The sequence below is a fragment of the Lethenteron reissneri genome, chromosome 61 (genome assembly GCF_015708825.2).
Source record: "Lethenteron reissneri isolate LAM-NWPU_2019-01 chromosome 61, ASM1570882v1, whole genome shotgun sequence".
Classification (NCBI taxonomy): Eukaryota; Metazoa; Chordata; class Hyperoartia; order Petromyzontiformes; family Petromyzontidae; genus Lethenteron; species Lethenteron reissneri.
The window spans coordinates 9,078,058-9,101,694 of record NC_083839.1 but is presented as its reverse complement, the minus strand read 5'-3'; the positions used below and the strand labels follow the sequence as shown (position 1 = coordinate 9,101,694).

The 23,637-nt window shown below is 48.2% G+C and overlaps 1 protein-coding gene across 8 annotated transcripts in view; it reads left to right on the top strand.

Annotated features, from left to right (window-relative positions):
• LOC133358295 (receptor-interacting serine/threonine-protein kinase 1-like) overlaps positions 1–23,637 on the top strand; it is an 83,446-nt gene that overhangs the window by 24,937 nt on the left and 34,872 nt on the right. For 3 of the 8 annotated variants that reach the window (XM_061576539.1, XM_061576538.1, XM_061576536.1), the window contains exons 1-3: positions 2,650–2,753; positions 3,979–4,089; positions 22,598–22,684. In XM_061576539.1, coding sequence (XP_061432523.1) covers positions 2,660–2,753; positions 3,979–4,089; positions 22,598–22,684 — 292 coding nt within the window. In that variant the 5' untranslated portion in view covers positions 2,650–2,659. Of the gene's footprint in view, positions 1–457; positions 618–1,314; positions 1,420–2,642; positions 2,754–3,978; positions 4,090–22,597; positions 22,685–23,637 lie in introns of those variants that run through there. The other 5 variants (XM_061576532.1, XM_061576533.1, XM_061576540.1 and 2 more) reach the window with 5 other exon arrangements.

The window sequence follows — 23,637 nt, the reverse complement described above, 5'->3', positions numbered from 1 at the left end:
AGTTGACAATGAAAGTGGCAAGTAAACTAAACTATCTTTGTTCACGAAACTATTGTTGGAAGGTCAACACACTGAGCTATACAGCTATTTCTCAGAGGTGACCTGGCTATCACTCATGATAGCTCAACGAAGTGGCTTATGTGGACATCTATTGGACATCAGTAAAAAAAGAGCTTCATAGCTCATCGGATTTTTCCAGGATAAATCAAGACTCTGATTCTGATGTGGAAATTTATAGCAGAAGCCAAATGACTATACACGCATGACATTGATTCTAAATTTGGATGGAAAACCCGGAGTACCCAAAGAAAAATCCACGCAACTACAGGGAGACAGAGATACACAAAGTCCACATATACAGCAGGCAGTGTCAGGGTCGGGATCGAATCCATGACCTCCTGCATACCAGGTGAGGGAGTTAACATCTCGCCACCACTTGTCGTGTTCATCCCTTGAGGGCCTCCACGTGGAGCCGGAGGCAGCCGCCGATGAAGGGGCAGTCACGAAGAGCGGAACGGAGAGTGGCACGGAGAGCAGTGACGATGGTGGTGGCGATGGTGGCGATGGTGGTGACGATGGCGATCCACCCGGCGACGCTTCCTCGCCAGATCATTCCCGTGGGTTGCGTCCGCGCGGTTTATTTACATCGTAGTGCCAGGGTCACCCAAATCTCTGTCGTGGTGAATGTTCCTGTGCGTATGTATGTTGAACTTCTTTCACACCGTACATAGCCAACCATGCTAATCGGAGGTGCAGGGGGGAAGCACAACAAACTAAAATCGAAAGCAGTTTTAACAAAATGAGTTTGTCAATCTATATGATTTACTATTGGGTGCAGGCAGGGTGGTGCCAGCGGCAACGTTTGTAACCTCGGAGCAAGATGGGCCTGGGTTGGAAGTTCAACACACACACGTACTTATGGAAACTGAAAACACATCGGAGTGCTGGACAGCGGGCAGCAGCAGCACCACAACCCGCGAGGAAAAAAAACCCTACGCGACTGCCTCATAAGACCAATTGTGGACACGATATTTTCCCTCGGCAGTAAAACTACGAGCTTGTTGCCCTTAATTTATCTGGTGAAATATCCCGGTGAGTCTCAAGACTCTCCTTGGGAGGGTCCCCACCCACTGTTGGAACGTTTGTCTGAATCCACGAACGAGCGGTTTTATTTAACTGTTGGGCTCAAGTGTAAAATGAGGGGATCGTCGCACCTCACTGGGTGAAGAACGCGCCCATGCTGGTGGAGTTTTGAGGACCGTGGCACGATATTGTCACGTGCCTTGTTTGCTGCCTTTTTTGTTTGAAATGCAGAGGAGAAACCGATGGAACCATCGGTGCCGGTGAACGCTGCGGCCATGGCTCCAGAGGGAACATCGCACGCACCGTCTGTGCCTTCCTTATTGTTAACGAACCCAGGTACTAGAGTACTGACAAACAAAAACCCCACATCATCCACACGCCACCCATAAGGGACCATCCACAGCGCTTGTGCCAGGCTATGTGCACGTTGAGGCCCAGTGAAGTGTCGAACGTCCGCTGGCAGGAGGTCACGGAACAGGTGCCATGGGTCGGCTGACTCAGATGACTGGTCCGATGCACCACCTGTTCCCCCTACTGTGCCAACTTGCTGTGTTTTAGCTGCCTGGCGCTTCACTCGTTGTGAGCATCGCTCCTCTGCCCTCCATTGTTGTTAGAGGGCGACTGCCTCCAACTGCCCAGTAGCGTCCTTCACGAGCCGCCTCCGCAGAGGCCGATCTTGACACCGCTGATACCAGTCATTGGCAAGTCCACTCGGCTCTACATTCTCTTGTACCACATCACTGCATCTCTTCTCTAGTCCGTGCTACGCCTGTCTAGCCACCTCTATCCGGCTGACCAAAAGCTGTTTAGGCATGTGGTAACTGGGCATGCGGGCTACATGACCCAGCCAACGCACCCTTGCCTGCCGGACGAACTCACCGATGAGACTTTGTCCAGATCTTTCGAGGATTTGTGAGCTCCTCACACAATCCAGCCTGGTAAAACCCAGGATAGATCGTAGGCAGGCCAGCTTAAATGTTTCGAACCAGCGAAGATGTTCCATTTGGGGGGTCCACATTTCGCAAGCGTCGAGAAGGGAGGGAATGACTGTGGCCGAGAAGACCTGAAGCTTCGTATGGAGTGACAGACCAGGTAGCTTGCACACAGCGTTTTGCTTCACCACCCATAAGAGACCATTCACACACCACCCATAAGGAACATGCACACATCACCTATTAGGGATTATCCACACACCACCCAGAAGGGATCATCCACATACCACCCATAAGGAAAAATTCACACACCACCCGCCTCTTAAGACCAATCGCGGACACGATATTTTCCCTCGGCAGTAAAATTCCGAGCTTGTTGCCTTTAATTTGTGCGGTGAAATATCCAGGCGATTCTCAAGACTCTCCTTGGGGAGGGATCCCCACCCACTCTTGGCACGTTTGTCTGAATCCACGAACGAACGGTTTTATTTAACTTTTGGGCTCAAGTCTGAAATGAGGGGATCGTCGCACCTCACTGGGTGAACAACGAGCCCATGCTGGTGGAGTTTTGAGGACCGTGGCACAATATTTTCACGTGCCTTGTTTGCTGCCTTTTTTTTGTTTGAGCCGCAGAGGAGAAACCGATGGAACCATCAGTGCCGGTGAACGCTGCGGCCATGGCTCCAGAGGGAACATCACACGCACCGTCTGTGCCTTCCTTATTGTTAACGAACCCAGGTACTAGAGTACTGACAAACAAAAACCCCACATCATCCACACGCCACCCATAAGGGACCATCCACAGCGCTTGTGCCAGGCTATGTGAACGTTGAGGCCCAGTGAAGTGTCGAACGTCCGCTGCCAGGAGGTCACGGAGCAGGTGCCAATGGTCGGCTGACTCAGATGACTGGTCGATGCACCACCTGTTCCCCCGACTGTGCCAACTTGCTGTGTTTTAGCTGCCCGGCGCTTCACTCGTTGTTGTGAGCATCGCTCCTCTGCCCTCCGTTGTTGTTAGAAGGTGACTGCCTCCAACTGCCCAGTAGCGTCCTTCACGAGCCGCCTCCGCAGAGGCCGATCTTGATACTGCTGATACCAGTCATCGGCAAGTCCACTCGGCTCTACATTATTTTGTACAACATCACTGCATCTCTTCTCTAGTCCGTGCTACGCCCGTCTAGCCACCTCTATCCGGCTGACCAAAAGCTGTTTAGGCATGTGGTAACTGGGCATGCGGGCTACATGACCCAGCCAACGCACCCTTGCCTGCCGGACGAACTCACCGATGAGACTTTGTCCAGATCTTTCGAGGATTTGTGAGCTCCTCACACAATCCAGCCTGGTAAAACCCAGGATAGATCGTAGGCAGGCCAGCTTAAATGTTTCGAACCAGCGAAGATGTTCCATTTGGGGGGTCCACATTTCGCAAGCGTCGAGAAGGGAGGGAATGACTGTGGCCGAGAAGACCTGAAGCTTCGTATGGAGTGACAGACCAGGTAGCTTCCACACAGCGTTTTGCTTCACCACCCATAAGAGACCATTCACACACCACTCATAAGGAACATGCACACATCACCTATTAGGGATTATCCACACACCACCCAGAAGGGATCATCCACATACCACCCATAAGGAAAAATTCACACACCACCCGCCTCTTAAGACCAATCGCGGACACGATATTTTCCCTCGGCAGTAAAATTCCGAGCTTGTTGCCTTTAATTTGTGCGGTGAAATATCCAGGCGATTCTCAAGACTCTCCTTGGGGAGGGGTCCCCACCCACTCTTGGGACGTTTGTCTGAATCCACGAACGAACGGTTTTATTTAACTTTTGGGCTCAAGTCTGAAATGAGGGGATCGTCGCACCTCACTGGTTGAACAACGAGCCCATGCTGGTGGAGTTTTGAGGACCGTGGCACAATATTTTCACGTGCCTTGTTTGCTGCCTTTTTTTTGTTTGAGCCGCAGAGGAGAAACTGATGATACCATCGGTGCCGGTGAACGCTGCGGCCATGGCTCCAGAGGGAACATCGCACGCACCGACTGTGCCTTCCTTATTGTTAACGAACCCAGGTACTAGAGTACTGACAAACACCCCACATCATCCATACGCCACCCATAAGGGACCATCCACATGCCACGCATTAACAACCGCCATTCGTCGATAAGTGGCGGTGACGTCACCACAGCGCTTGTGCCAGGCTATGTACACGTTGAGGACAAGTGAAGTGTCGAGTGTCTGCTGGAAGGAGGTCACGGGGCAGGTGCCATAGGTCGGCTGACTCAGATGACTGGTCGATGCACCAACTGTTCCCCCTACTGTGCCAACTTGCTGTGTTTTTGCCGCCCGGCGCTCCACTCGTTGTTGTGAGCATCGCTCCTCCGCCTTCCGTTGTTGTTGGTGGGCGACTGCCTCCAACTGCCCAGTAGCGTCCTTCACGAGCCGCCTCCGCAGAGGCCGATCTTGACACTGCTGATACCAGTCATCGGCAAGTCCACTCAGCTCTACATCCTCCTGTACCACATCACTGCATCTCTTCTCTAGCCCGTGCTGCGCCCGTCTATCCCTCTCTATCCGGCTGAAAAAAAGCTGTTTAGGCAAGCTGGTAACTGGGCAATGCGGGCTATATGACTAGCCAACGCAGCCTTGCCTGCCGGAAGAACTCACCGATGAGACTTTGTCCAGATCTTTTCAAGGAATTTGTGAGCTCCTCACACAATCCAGCCTGGTCTAACCCAGGATAGATCGTAGGCAGGCCAGCTGAAATGTTTCGAACCAGCGAAGATGTTCCATTAGGGGGAGTCCACATTTAGCAAGCGTAGAGAAGGGAGGGAATTACTGTGGCCGAGAAGACCTGAAGCTTGGTGTGGAGTGACAGACCAGGTAGCTTCCACACAGCGTTATGCTTCACCACCCATAAGAGACCATTCACCCACCACTCATAAGGGAGTATCCACCCACCACCCATAAGGGACCATCCAAACACCATCTATAAGCTGAAAATCCACACACCATCCACACACCACCCATAAGGGATCATCCACACACCGCTCTTACCTCTCTCTCCCCTCTCTCTTCTCCCCGCGCTGTTGAATCCCCTTGTCCCCTTTTTACATCCAACATCACAGCCTTAAACTCCTCTTCCCATAACGGAGACTGTTGACTCTTCACTCTGAAATTATAGTGCGTATGGACGCACAAAAACACTGAGACAAAGATCCCCCCGTATAGCCATAACAGACTGTTGGGACATGTACCATTAGTGAGTAGCACCTATTAAGGCCAGCACGGGACGCAAGGGGGCGGGTTGCCAACACCACGCCCGACCGCCTTTGTCTCCCCAGTGACGATGTTTACACACCACACTAGATACTCATTTGAGGCTCAGTCGACCTAGGGGAGGACCAGTTCAGATAATCGTCACTGGTGTTGGCCATGAGCGGGAATCGAACTCGTGTCATCAGGTTCGTAGCGCAGTACGCTAACCACTACACCACCGCTCCCCAGTCGCACACACACGCACGCACGTCTCTATATGCCCGCTATGTTACTCTGTTGATCTCTCTGTAACTCTGTGGAGCTCTGTGTAATGATATAGATCTATATGTAACTTTATAGATCTATGTACTGTTGCTCTGTGGATCTCTATGCATCTCTTTATAACTGTATATATCTCTATTGATCTCTATGTAAAGCTATGGCTCTCTGTAACTCTGAATCTCTATATAACTCTATTGATCTGTGTAACTCTATGGGTCTCTGTGTAACTCTATGGGTCTCTGTGTAACTCTATGGATCTCTATGTATCTCTGTTTCTCTGTGTAACTCTATGGATCTCTTGTAGAACAGCTGCCTCACCCAATGGGGCCTTGCCAACAGAAATAATATCCGAGTCTAAAATGTCAACACGTAGGACTTTGTAGAAAATTGTTTACAGCTTTAAAAACGTTATCTAACCTATTAATATCATACTGGTAGAAACCTCCTGGTTACACCAGCCCACAGGGGATTATTGTTATCGTCCGTCCGTCGTGTATCCAAAAATGGGAGGGGTGGGGCTGGGTGGAGAGGGGAGAGTGGGGAGGGGCTGGGTAAGGAGGGTGGGGAGGGGCTGGGTGGGGAGGAGAGGGTGGGGATGGGCTGGGTGGGGAGGAGAGGGTGGGGAGGGGCTTGGGTGGGGAGGGTGGGAGGGGTGGGGCTGGGTGGGGAGGGGCTGGTCACCCCGTGGTGCCCTTATAAAACTCAACGTTTAACCTACTCACGCCGGCTTGTGCCCGCCCTCACAGTCGGCCATATTTGTGGAATACACCACGCCGCCGTTGACCCTGGCCATTGACCGAGCAACCCAACGTTCCTACTAGCTCCCTCCGCAGGAAGTTGTTTGTCTGTCTGTGTGTACTGCCCGAAACTTGCGAATGATTTGGCTCGTGAACCGTGGGGTATACGATAAAATAAGTAGCCAGGTGCCACGCCACAAGCCCTGTGCTGAGCCAGCGCTAAACCGATTTCGCGTCCATCACATTTAAAGTAGTTTCATAAGCGATTTAGTGTTGTTTTTGTTTATTTATTACAAAGCGCGTGTTCGACCATACCAACTGACACGCGTTCGGTGGGGGTGAGGGGGAAATGTTCTTTCGCGCAAAAAATACACAAAACACTGAGGTAAATTCTTCACAGTGTGATGTCCTCTTCCCCCCCCCCCACTCCAATGCGTGCAGTTACTACTATAGAGTCAGTAGATGCTACTACTATAGGCCGTAGATATTACTGCAGAGCGGGCGGGGGGGGGGATCGTGGGAACAGATACAGTGAGGGAAAAAAGTATTTGATCCCCTGCTGATTTTGTACTTTTGCCCACTGACAAAGAAATGATCAGTCTATAATTTTAATAGTAGGTTTATTTGAACAGTGAGAGACAGAATAACAACAAACAAATCCAGAAAAACGCATGTCAAAAATGGTGTAAATTGATTAGCATTTTAATGAGGGAAATAAGTATTTGACCCCCTCTCAATCAGAAAGATTTCTGGCTCCCAGGTGTCTTTTATGCAGGTAACAAGCTGAGATTAGGAGGACTCCCTTTAGAGTGTGCTCCTAATCTCAGCTCGTTACCTGTATAAAAGACACCTGTTCACAGAAGCAATCAATCAATCAGATTCCAAACTTTCCACCATGGCCAAGACCAAAGAGCTCTCCAAGGATGTCAGGGACAAGATTGTAGACCTCCACAAGGCTGGAATGGGCTACAAGACCATCGCCAAGCAGCTTGGTGAGAAGGTGACAACAGTTGGTGCGATTATTCGCAAATGGAAGAAACACAAAAATAACTGTCAATCTCCCTCGGCCTGGGGCTCCATGCAAGATCTCACCTCGTGGAGTTGCAATGATCATGAGAACTGTGAGGAATCAGCCCAGAACTACACGGGAGGATATTGTCAATGATCTCAAGGCAGCTGGGACCATAGTCACCAAGAAAACAGTTGGTAACACACTACGCCGTGAAGGACTGAAATCCTGCAGCGCTCAAGAAGAAGCACATTAAGGTCCTGGAGTGGCCTAGCCAGTCTCCAGACCTTAATCTCATAGAAAATATGTGGGGGGAACTGAAGGTTCGAGTTGCCAAACGTCAGCCTCGAAACCTTAATGACTTGGAGAAGATCTGCAAAGAGGAGTGGGACAAAATCCCTCCTGAGATGTGTGCAAACCTGGTGGCCAACTACAAGAAACATCTGACCTCTGTGATTGCCAACAAGGGTTTTGCCACCAAGTACGAAGTCATGTTTTGCAGAGGGGTCAAATACTTATTTCCCTCATTGATAATGCAAATCAATTTATAACATTTTGACATGCGTTTTTCTGGATTTTGTTGTTTTACTGTCTCTCACTGTTCAAATAAACCTACCATTAAAATTATAGACTGATCATTTCTTTGTCAGTAGGCAAACGTACAAATTCAGCAGGGGATCAAATACTTTTTTCCCTCACTGTTTATACTATGTAACACGCTTTCTTCCCCTGCATACTAACTGCTCTTTCATTTCGCTAGGACAACAAAGTACAGCCATTGTGTCTTTTGCCTCAGACTTTCCTCTTGCAAGCAGGACTTTATTCACTAACTATTATCAGTTTGTTTACATTTTTCACTTTTGCTCGCCGCTACATTTTTACACAACATGTTTTATTACAGCAGATATACAATACTTAACACGCTTTCCCCCCCTGCATACTAACTGCTCTATTTCATTTACTTAAGACAACAAAGTACAGCCATTGTGCATTTTGCCTCACAAACTTTCCTCTTGTGAGCAGAACTTTAAGGCACGAACCATTATGAGTTTGTTCTTATGGTGGGTGAGGAACATGGTAAGAGAGACAGTGTGCTTCGATACCAAGACAACACCAAACAAATTCCTGAGACAAACAGAGCATATGATGCCCTACAATACCCCATTATTCTGTGGCAAGGCCAAGATGGGTACCACGTCCAGATGTCTAAAATTATCAAAGCTACAGGACAAAGACATCCTCACAAAACTGTCTCTTCTAAAGACTTATATTCCTTCATGACCATGGACAGCGAAGGAGGAAACCACATTACGGTGCACCAACCTCTTTCACCAGTATGTTGTCAATGAGTTTGCCAAAATTGAGAGTGAGCGCCTTCTTTACATTCAACTGAATCAAAAACGCTTGCGTGTAGAACAGTATGCTCATCTCAGGGATGCTATCAATGCTGACGGAGATGCAAGTGCTCAGAATGTGGAGAGATTAGTTATTTTGTCTTCATCCTTCACAGGTGGGCCAAGATACATGTGTAGTGAGTCCAACTGAGTCGCAGACATTGTCTTGGGAGGAACACTTTTATTTACCTATTAACACAACATACTCTAGGGTGGTGACCACCCAACTAACCACGCTAAGGCGGAACTCGACACGGTTCCACGATCCCGGTCTGGATCAAGAGCTGGGTCCTGGACCGCATGGCTGGAGGCTTCTTCAGCTTGACGTGGATCTTCTGCCTCTCCAACAGTAAGAACCCGGAGCCCTTCTCAGGGACCCCCTTATATCGGGCCGGGCTGGGGCTGGCTCCACCTCTTGCCCTGCCCACCTTCTCGATGTCTCTCGCCCTTACCCGAAGGCTCTCGAGAGCGCTTTCCAGCCCACGTGACCACCCATCGGCCCCCTCCACCAGTGGCCCGCCTCCAGTATCATCCGGTTACGTGTCCCCAGGTCAGCCAGAGTATCATGACCGAACGTAATCCTGGCTGGTTGACACTCTCTCGCTCCCTGAATGGGAGCCCGCACTGCACGCTGTGCGTGGTGTCCCCGCACTAACCAGCACTCACCCAATGCCCCCACTAGGGCTGGTACTGCACCCCGTATCCGGGGTGTACACAGCAACAATGCCACATCCGCTGTGGCCTCGCAGGCCCGGCACCACACAGTGACATTCCCAGTCACTACATCACGACTAAGGAAGACGGCGTTTTTGTAAAGACAAGATGTAACTTGCACACCATTGAGTGGCAAAAACGTGGTCTTCCTCATGCTCACATTTTGCTATGGATGAGGGAAAAAATTAATGCAAGTGACATTGACACATTTATCAGTGCTGAGCTACCTGACCCCCATCAAGACCCTGTCCTATTTGATGTGGTCTGAAAGCAAATGGTCCATGGCCCATGTGGGAAGTTCAATCCAAATTCGCCATGTATGCAAGACCACAAGTGTACTAATAGGTATCGAAAAAACTTATTGAAAGACAGTCAGGGCATGATGCCTATCCTCTATATCATCGCAAAAATACTGAGGATGGATGATTTGCAACAACGCTCAGACCTGGCACTAACTGAAATGAAGGTTGATGACCAGTGGATCGTTCCCTACTGCCCTCTTCTCTGCAATATTTTCGAGGCCCACATTCATGTAGAATTCTGCAATTCTGTGAAAGCCATCAAATATGTTTGCAAATGCATCAACAAATGCTCTGACATGGCTGTCTTTGCCTTACAAATATAGGGGCAAAGTGTGGATGAGGTTAAACTTTTTCTAAGGAAGATACAGCAGCAACAATGAGGCCATTTGGATAATTATAGGCTTCTCCATCCATGAGCATCCCCCCACAGTCGTCCATTTGGCAGTTCACCTCGAAAATGGTCAACGCATCTACTTCACCCAAGGAAATGCCCAACAACAAGCCCTTTGCTCGACAAGATACGACCCTGATGGCGTTCTTTGGTTTGTGCCAAAGTGACCCTTTTGCTGCCAACCTGCTCTACCATTATGTTTCCTCCTACTATACATAGACTGCAAAAAAAATATGGAAGCGACGTGCTGGCGACGGTGAAACTGATGCCTTACAAAGAGTCTACACAGTTCATCCCAACAATCAGGAGTGCTACTTCCTGCGAATGCTTCTCCATGTTGTCAAAGGGCCCAAATCTTTCGAACACCTCAAAACAGTGGAAGGAGTTGTCTGTCAAACATACAGGGAAGCTTGCAATCGTCGTGGAATTCTTGATGATCAGCATCTTGATAAAGCTATGACAGAAGCTTCTGTTAGGCAGTCCCCTTCTCAACTGAGATTGCTCTTCTGCATAAGTCTTGAAGTTTGCAGCCCATCTATCCCCATGAATGGGACTCTGGCAAAAATACAAAGAAGGCATGATTGAGGACATCCTCCACAGAGCTCAAAGAGAAAATCCAAACTCGACTGTCACCTTTTCTGGTGTCATCTTTAACCAGGCCCTCATCCTCCTTAAGGACAAACTTCACTCCATTGGTGGAAAAGACATCACGTCTATTGGACTACCAACACCCTACATGGACAACCTGCATGCCCTTGCTCAAGAGATCCTAAGTGAAATATCCTATGATGGTTTAGAGCTTCACTTTTTTGAGGAAAATTAACCAAAGCTGATGGATGCACAAAGAATCTTAGAAGACCTTGAGACTAAAAATAGAGGCATATTTTTCCTTGATGCACCTGCTGGTACTGGAAATACCTTTGTTCTCAACCTGCTCCTCGCTAAGGTTCGCCAGAGGGATAAAATTGCTCTAACTGAAGGTTCACCGCACGAATTTTGAGAAAAACAGCATGCAGACAGAGCAAATGGTTGTCAAAAGTGCGGCTGAAGACAAATACGTCATCGAGATATATCAAGCACAAGTCCCATTGGAGACCCGCCAGGACCAGTTCCATCAAATGTTGGAACGTAGCCGGCGTGAAATGGAGTCCTATAGGAAGCTGGTTAAATTCGACCAATCCCTGGGGCATACGAAAGGCCGTCTTAGGTCTCGAGAAATCGTCAAGCGGCAACTGCCGGAACCCAGATAAAAGATCCAGGGTAGGAGAAGAAACTTGCTCCCGCTAACCCATCCAGCGAATCATCCATGTGTAGCAAGGGATATGCATCCGCAACAGAGACCTTATTAAGCTTTCTAAAATTGATGCAAAATCGTAAGCTACCATCGTGCTTCTTCACAAACACAATCGGAGCTCCCCAGGGATGAGTGGATGGTGAGATGATGTCTGCGGCCAACATTCTATCAACCGCCAGCCGAACATGGTCCTTCTCCACTGGGCTCAGCCTGGAGGGATTCTGCCGGATAGGGGCCGCGTCACCTGTATCAATATCGTGACTCAGGAGCGACGTACGTCCAATATCAAATTTACTATTACTAAAAATATCCGACAATTCACGCAAGAGCATCCTGCAGCTTCCCTATCTGGTCCGCGGACAAGGTATCACTTTCAGGGCACAGTTTATCAATCCAACTTTCATCCACATCACGGGATTTTCACGTGTAAGGCTCAGCACCCACATTCCCGACGACGCTCCCTTCTGGGCGTGCCTGCATCGCATGAGCCAACACCGTATCCTCCTGGATGACCGTGGTGTCCAACCCAGCTAAGAACTTGAATAAAAGGCTCCTGGTCGTTGGACACTATCGTTTGGGCCGCCAACAAAGTCAGTCACTTCATCATCAGCGATGTACACCTTGGCCGTTATCCGACCGATAATACCCAATGAGCCACAGTTAGCGGCGAAACACGGTGCATCAACAGGGTGTAGAATCTAACAATTGGGCAAAATATTGTAATCTTCTTGGTTCTTTCGGTAAAGTCACGTAGAATGGAAATAATACAATAATAAAAGTTATACATTTATTATATTATATTACTTTATTATGTTTTATTTTTTATTTTATTATTTCCATTCTACGTGACTTTACCGAGAGAACCAAGAAGATGAATCCCTGCAGTCACGAAAGCTTTAAATCGAAAAATATTCTAAATCAACTCCGAGATGATAGTTGATGACGCACCTGTGTCGACAAGCATCCTAATTTCCACACCCTCAATAAACCCAAGCACAACAGATGAACCCACGGCCGCTGCTATCACTCAATGGGCCAGCTCCGACCACTGATCCGGTCAGAGCTGACAAACTCAAACTTCACGATTTCTCATAGGACTCCCCTGTACCGAAGCGTGACCGGGTGAGATGAGGCCAGGGGTCGAGTGTGGAGTGTGTCGTGACTCGCCTTAGGGTGTAGGGAAGCGTAGGATGGCGGTGATGCTGGGGGATGCCGTTGTGGTACGTGGCAGCCAGATGACACGTGCCCCGGCAGGCCGCAATTATAGCAGGTGACATGGCCGCCTCTGGAACGAGACGATCTTGGCCACTGCTGCTCGTCCGTCCATCGCGTGCCAACGTCACCCTGGTCACCACCACCCCGAGTCGACGTGCATGCCGACAGGGGCTCCCCTCCATCCGGCGGCCCTGGCTCCGTGCGGGACACGGCACATGTCACCAGCGCCCTGTCCCGTTGTAGAAGTTGCTGGGCTTGGGTGCAGTTAGCGACTTTAAGAGACGAGACGTCATCATCTTAAGCTGGAAGGATGGTGTGAAGGATTTTCGCGAAGGCCAGCAGTCTCTCGAGGACCAATGCGTCGATTCCATCGTAGTCCATTTTAGGAAAAACGACTTGCACTAAAAGCGCGCTACGAAAAGCGAGGGCCGACTCGTTCTCCCCCTTCCGTCGCGTGGAGAATTTGTGGCACGTATTCGCCGGAGGCTCGTAAATAGACGCCATCTGGTCGAATGCCTGTGTGAGGATGGACCTTTCTGGTGGTGGGATGGCAATAAATGCTGCAAGGGCATCATCGTCAAGGGCGGCAGGCAATGCCCACAGCGCCTTCGCCTCCATCCATCCCGCCAAGTTGGCATTCGTGAGGAATCGCTGCTTGAAAGCGTACCCAGTCACCACTGGTAGCCACGAACTCCTTAATGAAGCGAAGCCAACGACAAAATGTCAGCTGACAGTGCTGGCTGCGCCACCGAGCTTCCCACCTGCTGTGAAATGGCGACGGAGTCGCCGTCAACAAGCGGCATCGCCGCTCCCTCCATCACCAGCGAGACCGCTGGGCTTATCTCCGCGAGGAGCGAAGCCGCAGCAAAGAGGAGCTCTGCGAGGCGACCGTGCGCCTCCCGGAGGGACGCTTCTGCCGACGACGAAGCATCGAGTGGCCGGCTGGTGCCCTGCTCCGCCGGCAGCGTCTCCACCGCATCCTCCTTATATCCTCCCCGGGTCGGGGACACTCCGCCCTTGGCCCCACCCGCCTGCAATCGCCTTCTAGCTCCCTCTCAATCCCTCTCGAGAGCTCTCACTGGACACGTGATCACCCCCTTATCCCCCCACCTGGGGCCCTCTCTGTGGACACTCCAGATCACATGTCTATGGGATCAACCAGAGTGCCATGGCTCGGGGCAACGCTGCCCCTGGGCTGACACTCTCCCACTCCCCCTTGTGGGAGCCCCCACTGCATGCTATGCGTGGTGCCTAGACCTCGGCAAGGTAAGGTAATTTACCCTTTTTACCGGGTAAAAGGGTAAAGGGTAAAGGTGTCGACATGCCAAGGGGTAAGGTAAAGGGTAGGGTAAAGGTAGCTCGGAAGAATTACCCGGTAGGGTAAAGGTAGCGTGAAGTATTACCCGGTAAATACGGTGCCTTGTTTACCGCTAAAAGCTCAGTGGCACAGTCCGTGGCCTCCATATAACAAGTAATATTTAAAATAAACTTTTTTAAAAACATGCTTTTATTAGATGTACTCGTAATGGCAGAACTCCACGACTCCAGGAAGTGGCCCCGAAGCTTGTCATGACGTAAGGAGCCGTGGTGATTTACAGCCAACGTCAGTTTGAGCGTGGACAATTTATACCCAAGCCGAAACATAACATTTAACAAAAATTGTTTAAAAACATTTTTTTATGATATAATATAGTGCTGTCATCAGTATGACATAAGAATACCAATTTTGCAGTCGATAACACATTGGGAAGTGGGTTACAATTGAGTTACAAGATTTGAAGATACAACAACAACAGCGACAACAACAAGCGTGTAGAATAATCGAGAGTATTATATATGAATAAAGCGCTCTACCTAGCATTTACCGTTATAAACCTTTTTCATGTGTAGTACCCCAGTAATTACCCTGTAATCGGGTAATTTATATGGGGTAAGGGTAAAACATAGGGTAAAGGTAAGCTCGTTGCTTTTGACCTGTTACCTTTTACCTTACCTTGCTAAAGGGTAAAAGGTAAGGGTAGAGTGATTGTATTGTGGTAAGGTAAAAGGTAGGATGAAGGCAGGCTCGTTGTTTTTACCTTTTACCCTAACCTTGCCGAGGCCTAGGGTGTTCGCGATGACGATGCATCGCATGCCGTGCTATGGTAAGCCGGCATCATACAGTGACATCCCCGATGTCGCTATGGATCTATCCCGACAAGAAAACCCTGTTTGCAATATTTCAAAGAGGACTGCCCTTGAACAAGTCCTGCTTAATTGTGAATCAATAGTGAGGGATGAATTCACCATGTCCCACAAGGGAGCATTTGAGGCTGTCAACACAACTTTGCAGAACCTCTGACAATTCCAGCATTATGGGTGGTGTAACTTTTCTCATGGCTGGTGACTTCCGACAAACCTTACCTGTTGTACTTCGAGGAACCAAAGCTAATGAGTTAAATGCCTGCATCAAGTCATCATTCCTCTGGAGGCACGTGATGAAACTGAGACTAAATACAAACATGAGTGTATATCTCCATGGAGACCAAGAGGCAGGCCACTTTGCTGAAGCTCTTTTTAACATTGGAAATGGCAGTATTCTTGCTGACGGCACAGATGGACTTATCACCATGTCTAAAGGAATCCTTTCCACTTCGGAACAGGAACTGGAGGAAAAAGTGTACCCAAACATACAACAACACTTTCAAGTGGTTATCTGGCTACAGGAGGGCCGTTTTTGCTCCAGGAAATTATGCTCTTCACATAATCAATTCCATGTTGTTGCACAAATTACCTGGAGAGTCCAAGTGTATTGACTCAGTGTTGGACCATGATCAAATTGTTCACTATCCAGTTGAATTATCTGCAGCTCCCGGGTGTTCCACCACACTACTACTAAAAATTCGGGCACCTTGTCTTGGTATTGAGAAACTTGGACCCACCGAGACTATGCAATGGCACAAGGTTAATTGTCAAAGAATTACATTCAAAAGGCTTTCGAAGCTACAACCATTACAGGCAGTTCTAAAGGTGAAGACGAATTTCTCCCTCGAATAACTATAATCCCAAATTACATAGTCTTTGAATTTAGGAGGCTTGAATTCCCCATCCAGCTCAGCTTTGCGATGTCCATTAACAAGGCGCAAGAACAATCTTGAAAAGTGGTGGGACTGAATTTGTCAACGCCGTGCTTTTTTCATGGCCAACTTATGTTGGATGCTCTCGTGTAGGCAATGACAAACATTTAAATTAGCAGCAGGCAAGACCAGAAACATTGTTTACAAAGAGGCTCTTTGATAGCGGGGTGCGTCTCCGCAATAAGTGGCAGTTTCAATATTTTGGAGAGGCCCTATTTGGTGTATCATTACTTAGGAGAGGCTCTTGCTTTGGTTGGGGGTGCGACTCCTTCCCAAGTGTGCTACTTTACCCCATGCCTGCTGGGGGGCAGTTTGGCTGTCGGCGGGTGCTCGCTGAGCCGCGCCCACACCTCGCTGCCCTGTGCGGGCCTTCACATCGCTTCCTTCCCGGGTCTCCTGCCTGCACCCGTGCCTGCCGGCCACCATTAAAGCAGCCTAGCTGCCAGCGATTCTTGGTGATGGCGCTCATGCAGCGCGGTTTCCTCGCTGTCCCACATCTTATCGCTCCATCCCAAAGTCTCCTGCCTGCCTCCCTCCATGCCTGTCAAGTGTCCTGTCGGCGGTCTGGCTGCCAGCGGTTGTTTGCGGCACCGCCCACGTGCTGTTCTTATTTCGCCACGGCCATTACCTGCCCTACCTCCATTTTCCCCATTTACCCCATTTATCTATTACAAATTATAGACCGTCTGTGCTTCCTCAAACGCCTTACTACAGTAATATTATAAACAACAGTAATAAAGACTACAGTACAAATACTTACGTTTTTTTATACCATAAACCATTTACTTATGACTCATAGCATTCTATACAAGACAAAGGCATATCATACAACTTCTTGGTTCTTTCGGTAAAGTCACGTAGAAGGGAAGTAATAAAATAATAAAAATAAAACACAATAAAATAATTCTCACGACGTCTCGGCCACAACGCAAGCAGCCGTCCTCAGGTGAAAACCAGGTCCGTCGAGGCGACAGAGTCTGAATGAAACAGCACACGAGCTTGGAGGATATATATATAAGCTGGGCGCCTTGACAAAGGAATTTGCATATCAAGAGGAATTTAGCATATTTATGGGAAATGCAGGAATGTGATTAGTACTACATATGCATGTGCATTATGCAGGATTAACAGCATCAAAGGGAGATGCAGTTGCTGCTGCTGCTGCAACTGCAGCAGCAGCAACTGCAGCAGCAGCAACTGCAGCTCCCTTTGATGTTGTTAATCCTGCATAATGCACATGCATATGTAGTACTAATCAAATTCCTGCATTTCCCATAAATATGCTAAATTCCTCTTGATATGCAAATTCCTTTGTCAAGGCGCCCAGCTTATATATATGCTCCAAGCTCGTGTGCTGTTTCATTCAGACTCTGTCGCCTCGACGGACCTGGTTTTCACCTGAGGACAGCTGCTTGCGTTGTGGCCGAAACGTCGTGAGAATTATTTTATTGTGTTTTATTTTTATTATTTTATTACTTCCCTTCTACGTGACTTTACCGAAAGAACCAAGAAGATGAATCCCTGCAGTCACGAAAGCTTTAAATCGAAGCATATCATACAAGTTAAGTATGACCTTCACCTTTAAATATGTAGTGGATTAACGCGCGAAAAGGGGGGAAATTGTAAACACGCGTGGGTTATGGACAGTGGGGTCGTATCAGGACAAGCAGGTGTAGCTGGGGGACAATGGCCGGAGAGAGACGGCTCGTTAGGTAATTATGGGATGCAGGGCAGTGATTGGCCGGTTGTTGTCAGGGACAAGGTGGGGCCAGTAAGTCTGGGGATGGGAGCAGGTGGCGGCGGGGGCCGCGGGCGCGGGGCATGGGGGGGGGGGACGCTGGTTAATTAATTGGAAATTAATGAGGACGGGGATAAATATGGGAGCATGAGAGACAGAGAGTTGTGCTGGGAGCTGGACGGAGACGGTCGGAGCAGAAGAAGAAGAATAGGTTAGCAGTAGAGACGGAGAAGACGAAGATATGAGAGATATAATAGGGTAGCAGTGGAGCAGGAGAAGAATAGATGAGACGAAGGATAGGCTAGCAGTGGAACGGAAACAGAGAGAGAGAGACAGTCGGAGTGAGATGGAGAAGCCGAGAGAGAGCTACAGTTGGAATGAGACGGAGACGAGAGGGAGAGACAGTCGGAGTGAGACAGAGAAGCCGAGGGAGAGCGAGACGGTCGAAGCCGAGACGGGCGAAGCAGAGAGGAGAGTCGGGGGAGAAAGAGACGGAGAGAGAGGGAGGGAATGGAGCGAGCGAGGCCAGCGAAGCGCGGCGAGCGAGCAGAGAGCACGCTGAGGCCGTGGTTGTGGACTGTGCTGAGTTTGATGAAAATAAAGTGATGACGGAAAAAGAAGTTGTCCGCGTAAAGTTTAACACTACAAATACAGCGTGCTGATCCTCAAAGGTGCATTAACAATTGTTTGCATTTTCACTCTTCATTGGATCTTTACCTAACATTACATACGTAGAAAACTAATCTTAACAAACCGAGTTAGTAAATTGAAAAGTTCAAATGTGTGTGTGTAAGTGGATGGGTGTGTGTAATCTGCCACCTAAGCCGTGGCAGATCACTGTTTTAATTCAGTGGGCTCACATGACATTGATTTCTCCAAGACAGAGGTTCTTTGCAAGCCATCTGGCTACCATGAGAGGTTCGTTCATGAGGCTATTCACATATACAAACACAGAGACAATTTCAACCGAGAAGATGGATTCTGGCTTAGCAATCATTGGAAGGATTTGATAAACCATTTCGGGTCTTAATTGATTGTGTTCACGCTTACGGTGACTTTCAGACCGCATTCCATTTCCTGCTCCCCCCTCCTCTTTTCCGAACATAGATGGACTCGTCCATCTGGCCAACTGCCAAATCGTTGTCCGTGGTGCTGACGTCAGGAAAACCGCCACTTTTTAAAAATGTTCTTGCTGTGGATTTCGCACCTGATGATGATTGCTTGCTTTTTTAACATGTAGGCTTTCGCGACCAATATTATTCATGCTTGTGTTGCAGTCGAAACGTCGAGAGAATTTTTATTGTTTTATATTCATACTAGCATAAGTACCCGGCGTTGCCCGGGTGAAAAATATATTTCTTAATAACCTTACATATATACACAGATGGGCCGCTACCCCTGCCCCCCCCCCAGCCACGATCTTCTCGGCCGCTGTGCAGTAATATGTACGGCCTATAGTGTGGTGGGGTGTCGAGGCCTAGTACCGTGCCTCCTGCCTCGCCTAAATTGCCCACCCGGCTGAGGCTGGGTACGGGTGCCATTCCCCCCCCCCCCCCGCGCTACAATAATACTGTCTAATCGCTATAATTTTATTATCTACCGACCCTATAATAGTAATTGCACACATTGGGGTGGGGGGGGAGTGAAGAGGACGTGAAACTTTGATGAATTTACCTCAGAGTCGCGTGGTGGGTGTCGAGGCCTAGTACCGTGCAGAACCTCAATACAACAGGAGGTGTTAAGATGTTCAAACACTAAATAGAAACCTTTTGCAAGAAATCAAGTCCGTATTAACTGCACACAGTATTTGTGGTGAACATGCAAACAAACATGCTCTGATAATAGTGTTACTTTGGCCTACACCAAAGACAGCCTTCTTTATGGCCTCGTCTCACCAGTGTCAGACCAGAGAATGCCAAAAGTGAACAGTACAAAGACAATGGACGTAGCAGAGTATTTACAGCTTGGGGTGAACAGCTATTTCATGAGATACCTTTTTTGCCAGTATAACATTATGAATAGTAAGAATAGGTTTTACCCTTTCGGGCAATAAAACATTAGTTGTGTTAAGATTTACCATTGCCTGAACGGGTAAAGCCTATTCGTAATTTTCATACAAGTACAAATATCCCATCGAGTATCATGGGTAAGGGCATTCTCACAGCACGTGGGTCGTGTGGGTTATTCCTTACAATACTTCACCGCCCTGGTCACTGTGGGGTTGGTGAAGGCGGGAAGCGTAATAGAAGTACAATACAGCAATGAATTTTGATAGTGCCCTCTGCTGCCTGCAACATCGCCCCACAGCCACAACCGGATTAAGGTTTTTTAAGGCCTTAGGCACTTCTGTATTTTAGGCCTTCAGTGATAACTTTCTACAGTTGGTTCTGCTGCTGTCCATGTTACTGCTACCGCCACTGTCATTCTGCTTTTTTCACGCAGTACTTTGTCCAGCCACTGGACAGACGTCTTTACCGCTGATACGTTGATTATTTAGTCTGTGCTCTCATTCGATGGACACGCGCTTTGTGCTGCAGATAAGCAGATTTAATTTGAAATTATTGAAGAAAATAAATGCCAAAAAATATAAGCAAAAAATAATTCAACTATGATTATCATATCGGATGACGCAGCTTTAAACGGATGCCGTTTATTTTCATCAATTACATATTCAATATTCTGACAGCATCAGCTTATTGTGGAGATGGAAAAACGGCGAAAAGCACGTGCCAGATTGAATGATCGATTCAGTTTCCTTCTAGATCACTGTCCACAGAATAAATTGTTGTGTGGGCCACTGCATTATTTGCTGCATATCCAGCAGATCTTGAAAAATAATGCGCTGGTCCATTCCTGTTGTTCCTGCATTTGTATGCAGAGAAAAACAGTGGCATATATGCTCAAAGCCCAAATATCTGGCAAACTGATCAGCAACTGTCCGAATGTTTACATTGCTCTTAGGATTGTATCTTGTCATCTTGAAAGAACAAATTGTGAAGGGTAGCGTTATTTTTCGAAGCTAAAGCTGATTTAAAAAAACTGTCCCCGATAAGAAAACAACGCTTGTCTTCCCTCGCACTACTCTCTATTGAGAATGAGATTATGCGAAAAAAAAATTTGAATATGTTATTGCTAATTCTGCAATGAAATAATCTCAAAGTTCATCTCCGGTGTTAATTCCTCTCACCTTATGAAAACAACGATTGACATTGACATGACTCTGCCTCTTTGTATATACACTGTGAGTTATCCTTGCTATATGCATATATTTTTTCAAGAAGATACATACATATGTAGTGCGCAAATTAGACGCAGACTTGTACGTGGAGGCAACACTTTTATTTTACACAGCGGGTAACTCTTAGCATGATAATAACATAGGGTGGTGACCACCACGGTTAACGACACTAATACTCGTGGGCTATTCTATAACCGGACCCAGACAGCCAATGAGCTGCCTGGTCCACACGTGGAGAACGAGGACCGAGGATCGAGGACAGCGACTTCATTCCCAGGGCTCAACCCCGGTCCCTCCAGCGACCCCGCGTATATCTCCCCTGGCCTGGCTGGCTCCGCCCCTGGACACGCTTCTTTTCCAGAACCCTCGTGGAACCACGTGATCCTCTTTACCCCCGACTAGGGCCCCCATGCCGCCTCTTGTTCGGTCACGTGTCCCCCCGGGTTCACCTCCCGGTCACGTCCTGGTGCGACCCCTTTTACAGCGACACCCATGCTCCGCCCCTACAGTACCACTTCACATGCAGCACTGCCTCTGCACTGTGGTGGCCCCCTTGAGGCCACCAAACATACATACACACAAAAAACATGGTCACACTCTTTTTTCATAGGCACTAGGCACAGTGCCTATTGTGGCCTATTGATAATATGGCCCTGGTGGGTGGGTGAGTGGGTGAGTAGGCCCTAGGCACAGTTGTCTACGTTGCCTATTGGAAAATACGGTCCTGCACGCAGCAGCATAAACCATCACGCGAACTCATCCTCGCAGCAGCGGAAGCTTTTGGCTGGCTATTGAACAAAGAAAGCCACCGCATCAACCGGTGCTTTCAGACGTGTTTCTGCGGCCGTCTGGACCACTCTTCCTTCCGGTATTAGGAAGCAACTGGGAGCTATGTACTTTTAAATCCTCTATATTGAAAAATAATTTCTTTTGAACTGCTTTTGTGTTTAGTTTGTCCTATTAATACTTTGGTATTTGCATTGCCTTTAAACTGTTCGCCTCATGGCATTCTATGGTCCAACACTGGTGAGACAGGGTCATAAAGAAAGCTGTATCTGGTGTCGGTCAATCAGTATTTAAAAAATACAATGCATATATATCATCATAGCGTATTCTTATTTTTCTATTTTGATACTGGCAAAAAAAGATCCCTTCGAATCAACATACGGTATGTACGTACGTACTGCCTACAGCACCGGGTTGCGCATGATGGTTGCCCATCCAAACGACTCGCCGGGCTCACCGCTGCTTAGTTTCCGAGACGATATCGGGTCAAATGGCGGCCGATTGGTGCTCGAGAGCATCGCGTTACTGCTGACACGAGAGCCAAGTCGCCGTGGCGGCGGCGCCAGCAGTGGTGGTGGTGATGGTGTGGTGTGTAACGGCACGACCAAGGTGGCGCCACGGTGTCGAGATGTTAATTACTTCGCCTGGTATTTAGGATGTTGTGGGTTCGAACCCGACCCTGCTGTATATTTGGAGTTTGCGTGCCTTTCTCTCTCCATGATCGCGTGGCTTATTCTCTGGTTTTCCCTCCACATTTAAAGTATTTGGCTGCTACAAATTTCCACGTGATAATCCACTTCATTGAGCTATCACTTGTGGGCAGGTCGCTTCTGAAAAATAGCACATAGCTCAGTGGTCGTTTTTAGTTTAGACCTGGAGTTCAGAAAGATCCGGGTGAGACCCCCCATCCCCGGCCACTCTGTGTGGTGGAATATACCCGCGCTAGCGCCTGTGCAGTGGAACGAACCCGCACTAATGCCTGTTGATTCCAGCTACTTTGTCCTGAAGTTGACACCCAGTGAGTGCTGCTGTCCTATCTGCTGCGAGTACGAATTACTTGAGTTACTTGATCGCACTGACGGAACATTTCCTTCGCCTTTTTGCAGACAATCACAAGCTTGGAAGTATATTACACACTTCGTCTGTGCCTGAAATAGCTTTGCACACCAACAACATGATCAAGCATGGCAAAGGTAAGCCGACAGATTGCGTGTAGGCCACCTCGTGCCGTTGAAAGTTCTCCGTATGACGCGCGTTTGCTGAGTAGCAGTCTGTAAAACTATCAAGGCCGTAGCCATGGAGTCAACATTGGGGGGGACCAAATCTTCCAGAGGGTCTGGGGGTCCCCCCCCCAGAAAAAAATGTAAATTAAAAAACGATTGTCCTGCCTAAAATATTTTTAAAAATCACTAACACATCGGATGGATTTTTTTTTTACAATAATGTCTAATAGTGTATTTTATTACATTGCTCTGTTTTTTTACCTTTTCTTGTTTCATTGTATGTAATGGCAGAGATTAGGGATTAATAAAGCACAACCATAACCACAATCATATAAACATAAATATTTTAATAGCAATATATTGGGGGGGGGGGACATTTTGAGCATATTTGAATATTGGGGGGGGGGGGGGTGTGTCCCCCCCAATATATTATAATTATGGCCTTGAAAACTATAAACTTTGTTTTACCAGGTAAGGCCCACTGAGCTATATAGCATATTTTTCAGAAGCAACCTGGCTATCACAAATGATGAGTGCTCAACTAAGTGGTCTTATTATGTGGAGAACATGCAAACTCCAAATATAAAGATGTCAGTGTCGGGATTGAACCCACAACCTCCGTTATACATGGTGAGGTAGTTAACATCTCGCCACCATGGCGCCCCTCCCCGAAGGCAGTCCCAAGATCAAGGTGATGAAACGGAGGAGAGGCCGAAACAGGAGTGGTTTGGGCAGCGAGTTTTGAAAAAAAAACTTAACTCGATAACGAAATGCAACGTACTGCTGTGGTGGTGCTGAGCAGCAATAGCGGTTGTGGCTGCGCTGCTGCACGTGGCTGCCTAAAGCCCAGCAGCAGCAGCAGCAGCGAGGTGTTGGCGGATCCCCAAAATGTTACAAGAACTCCCTTCACCATGGGGCCCCTT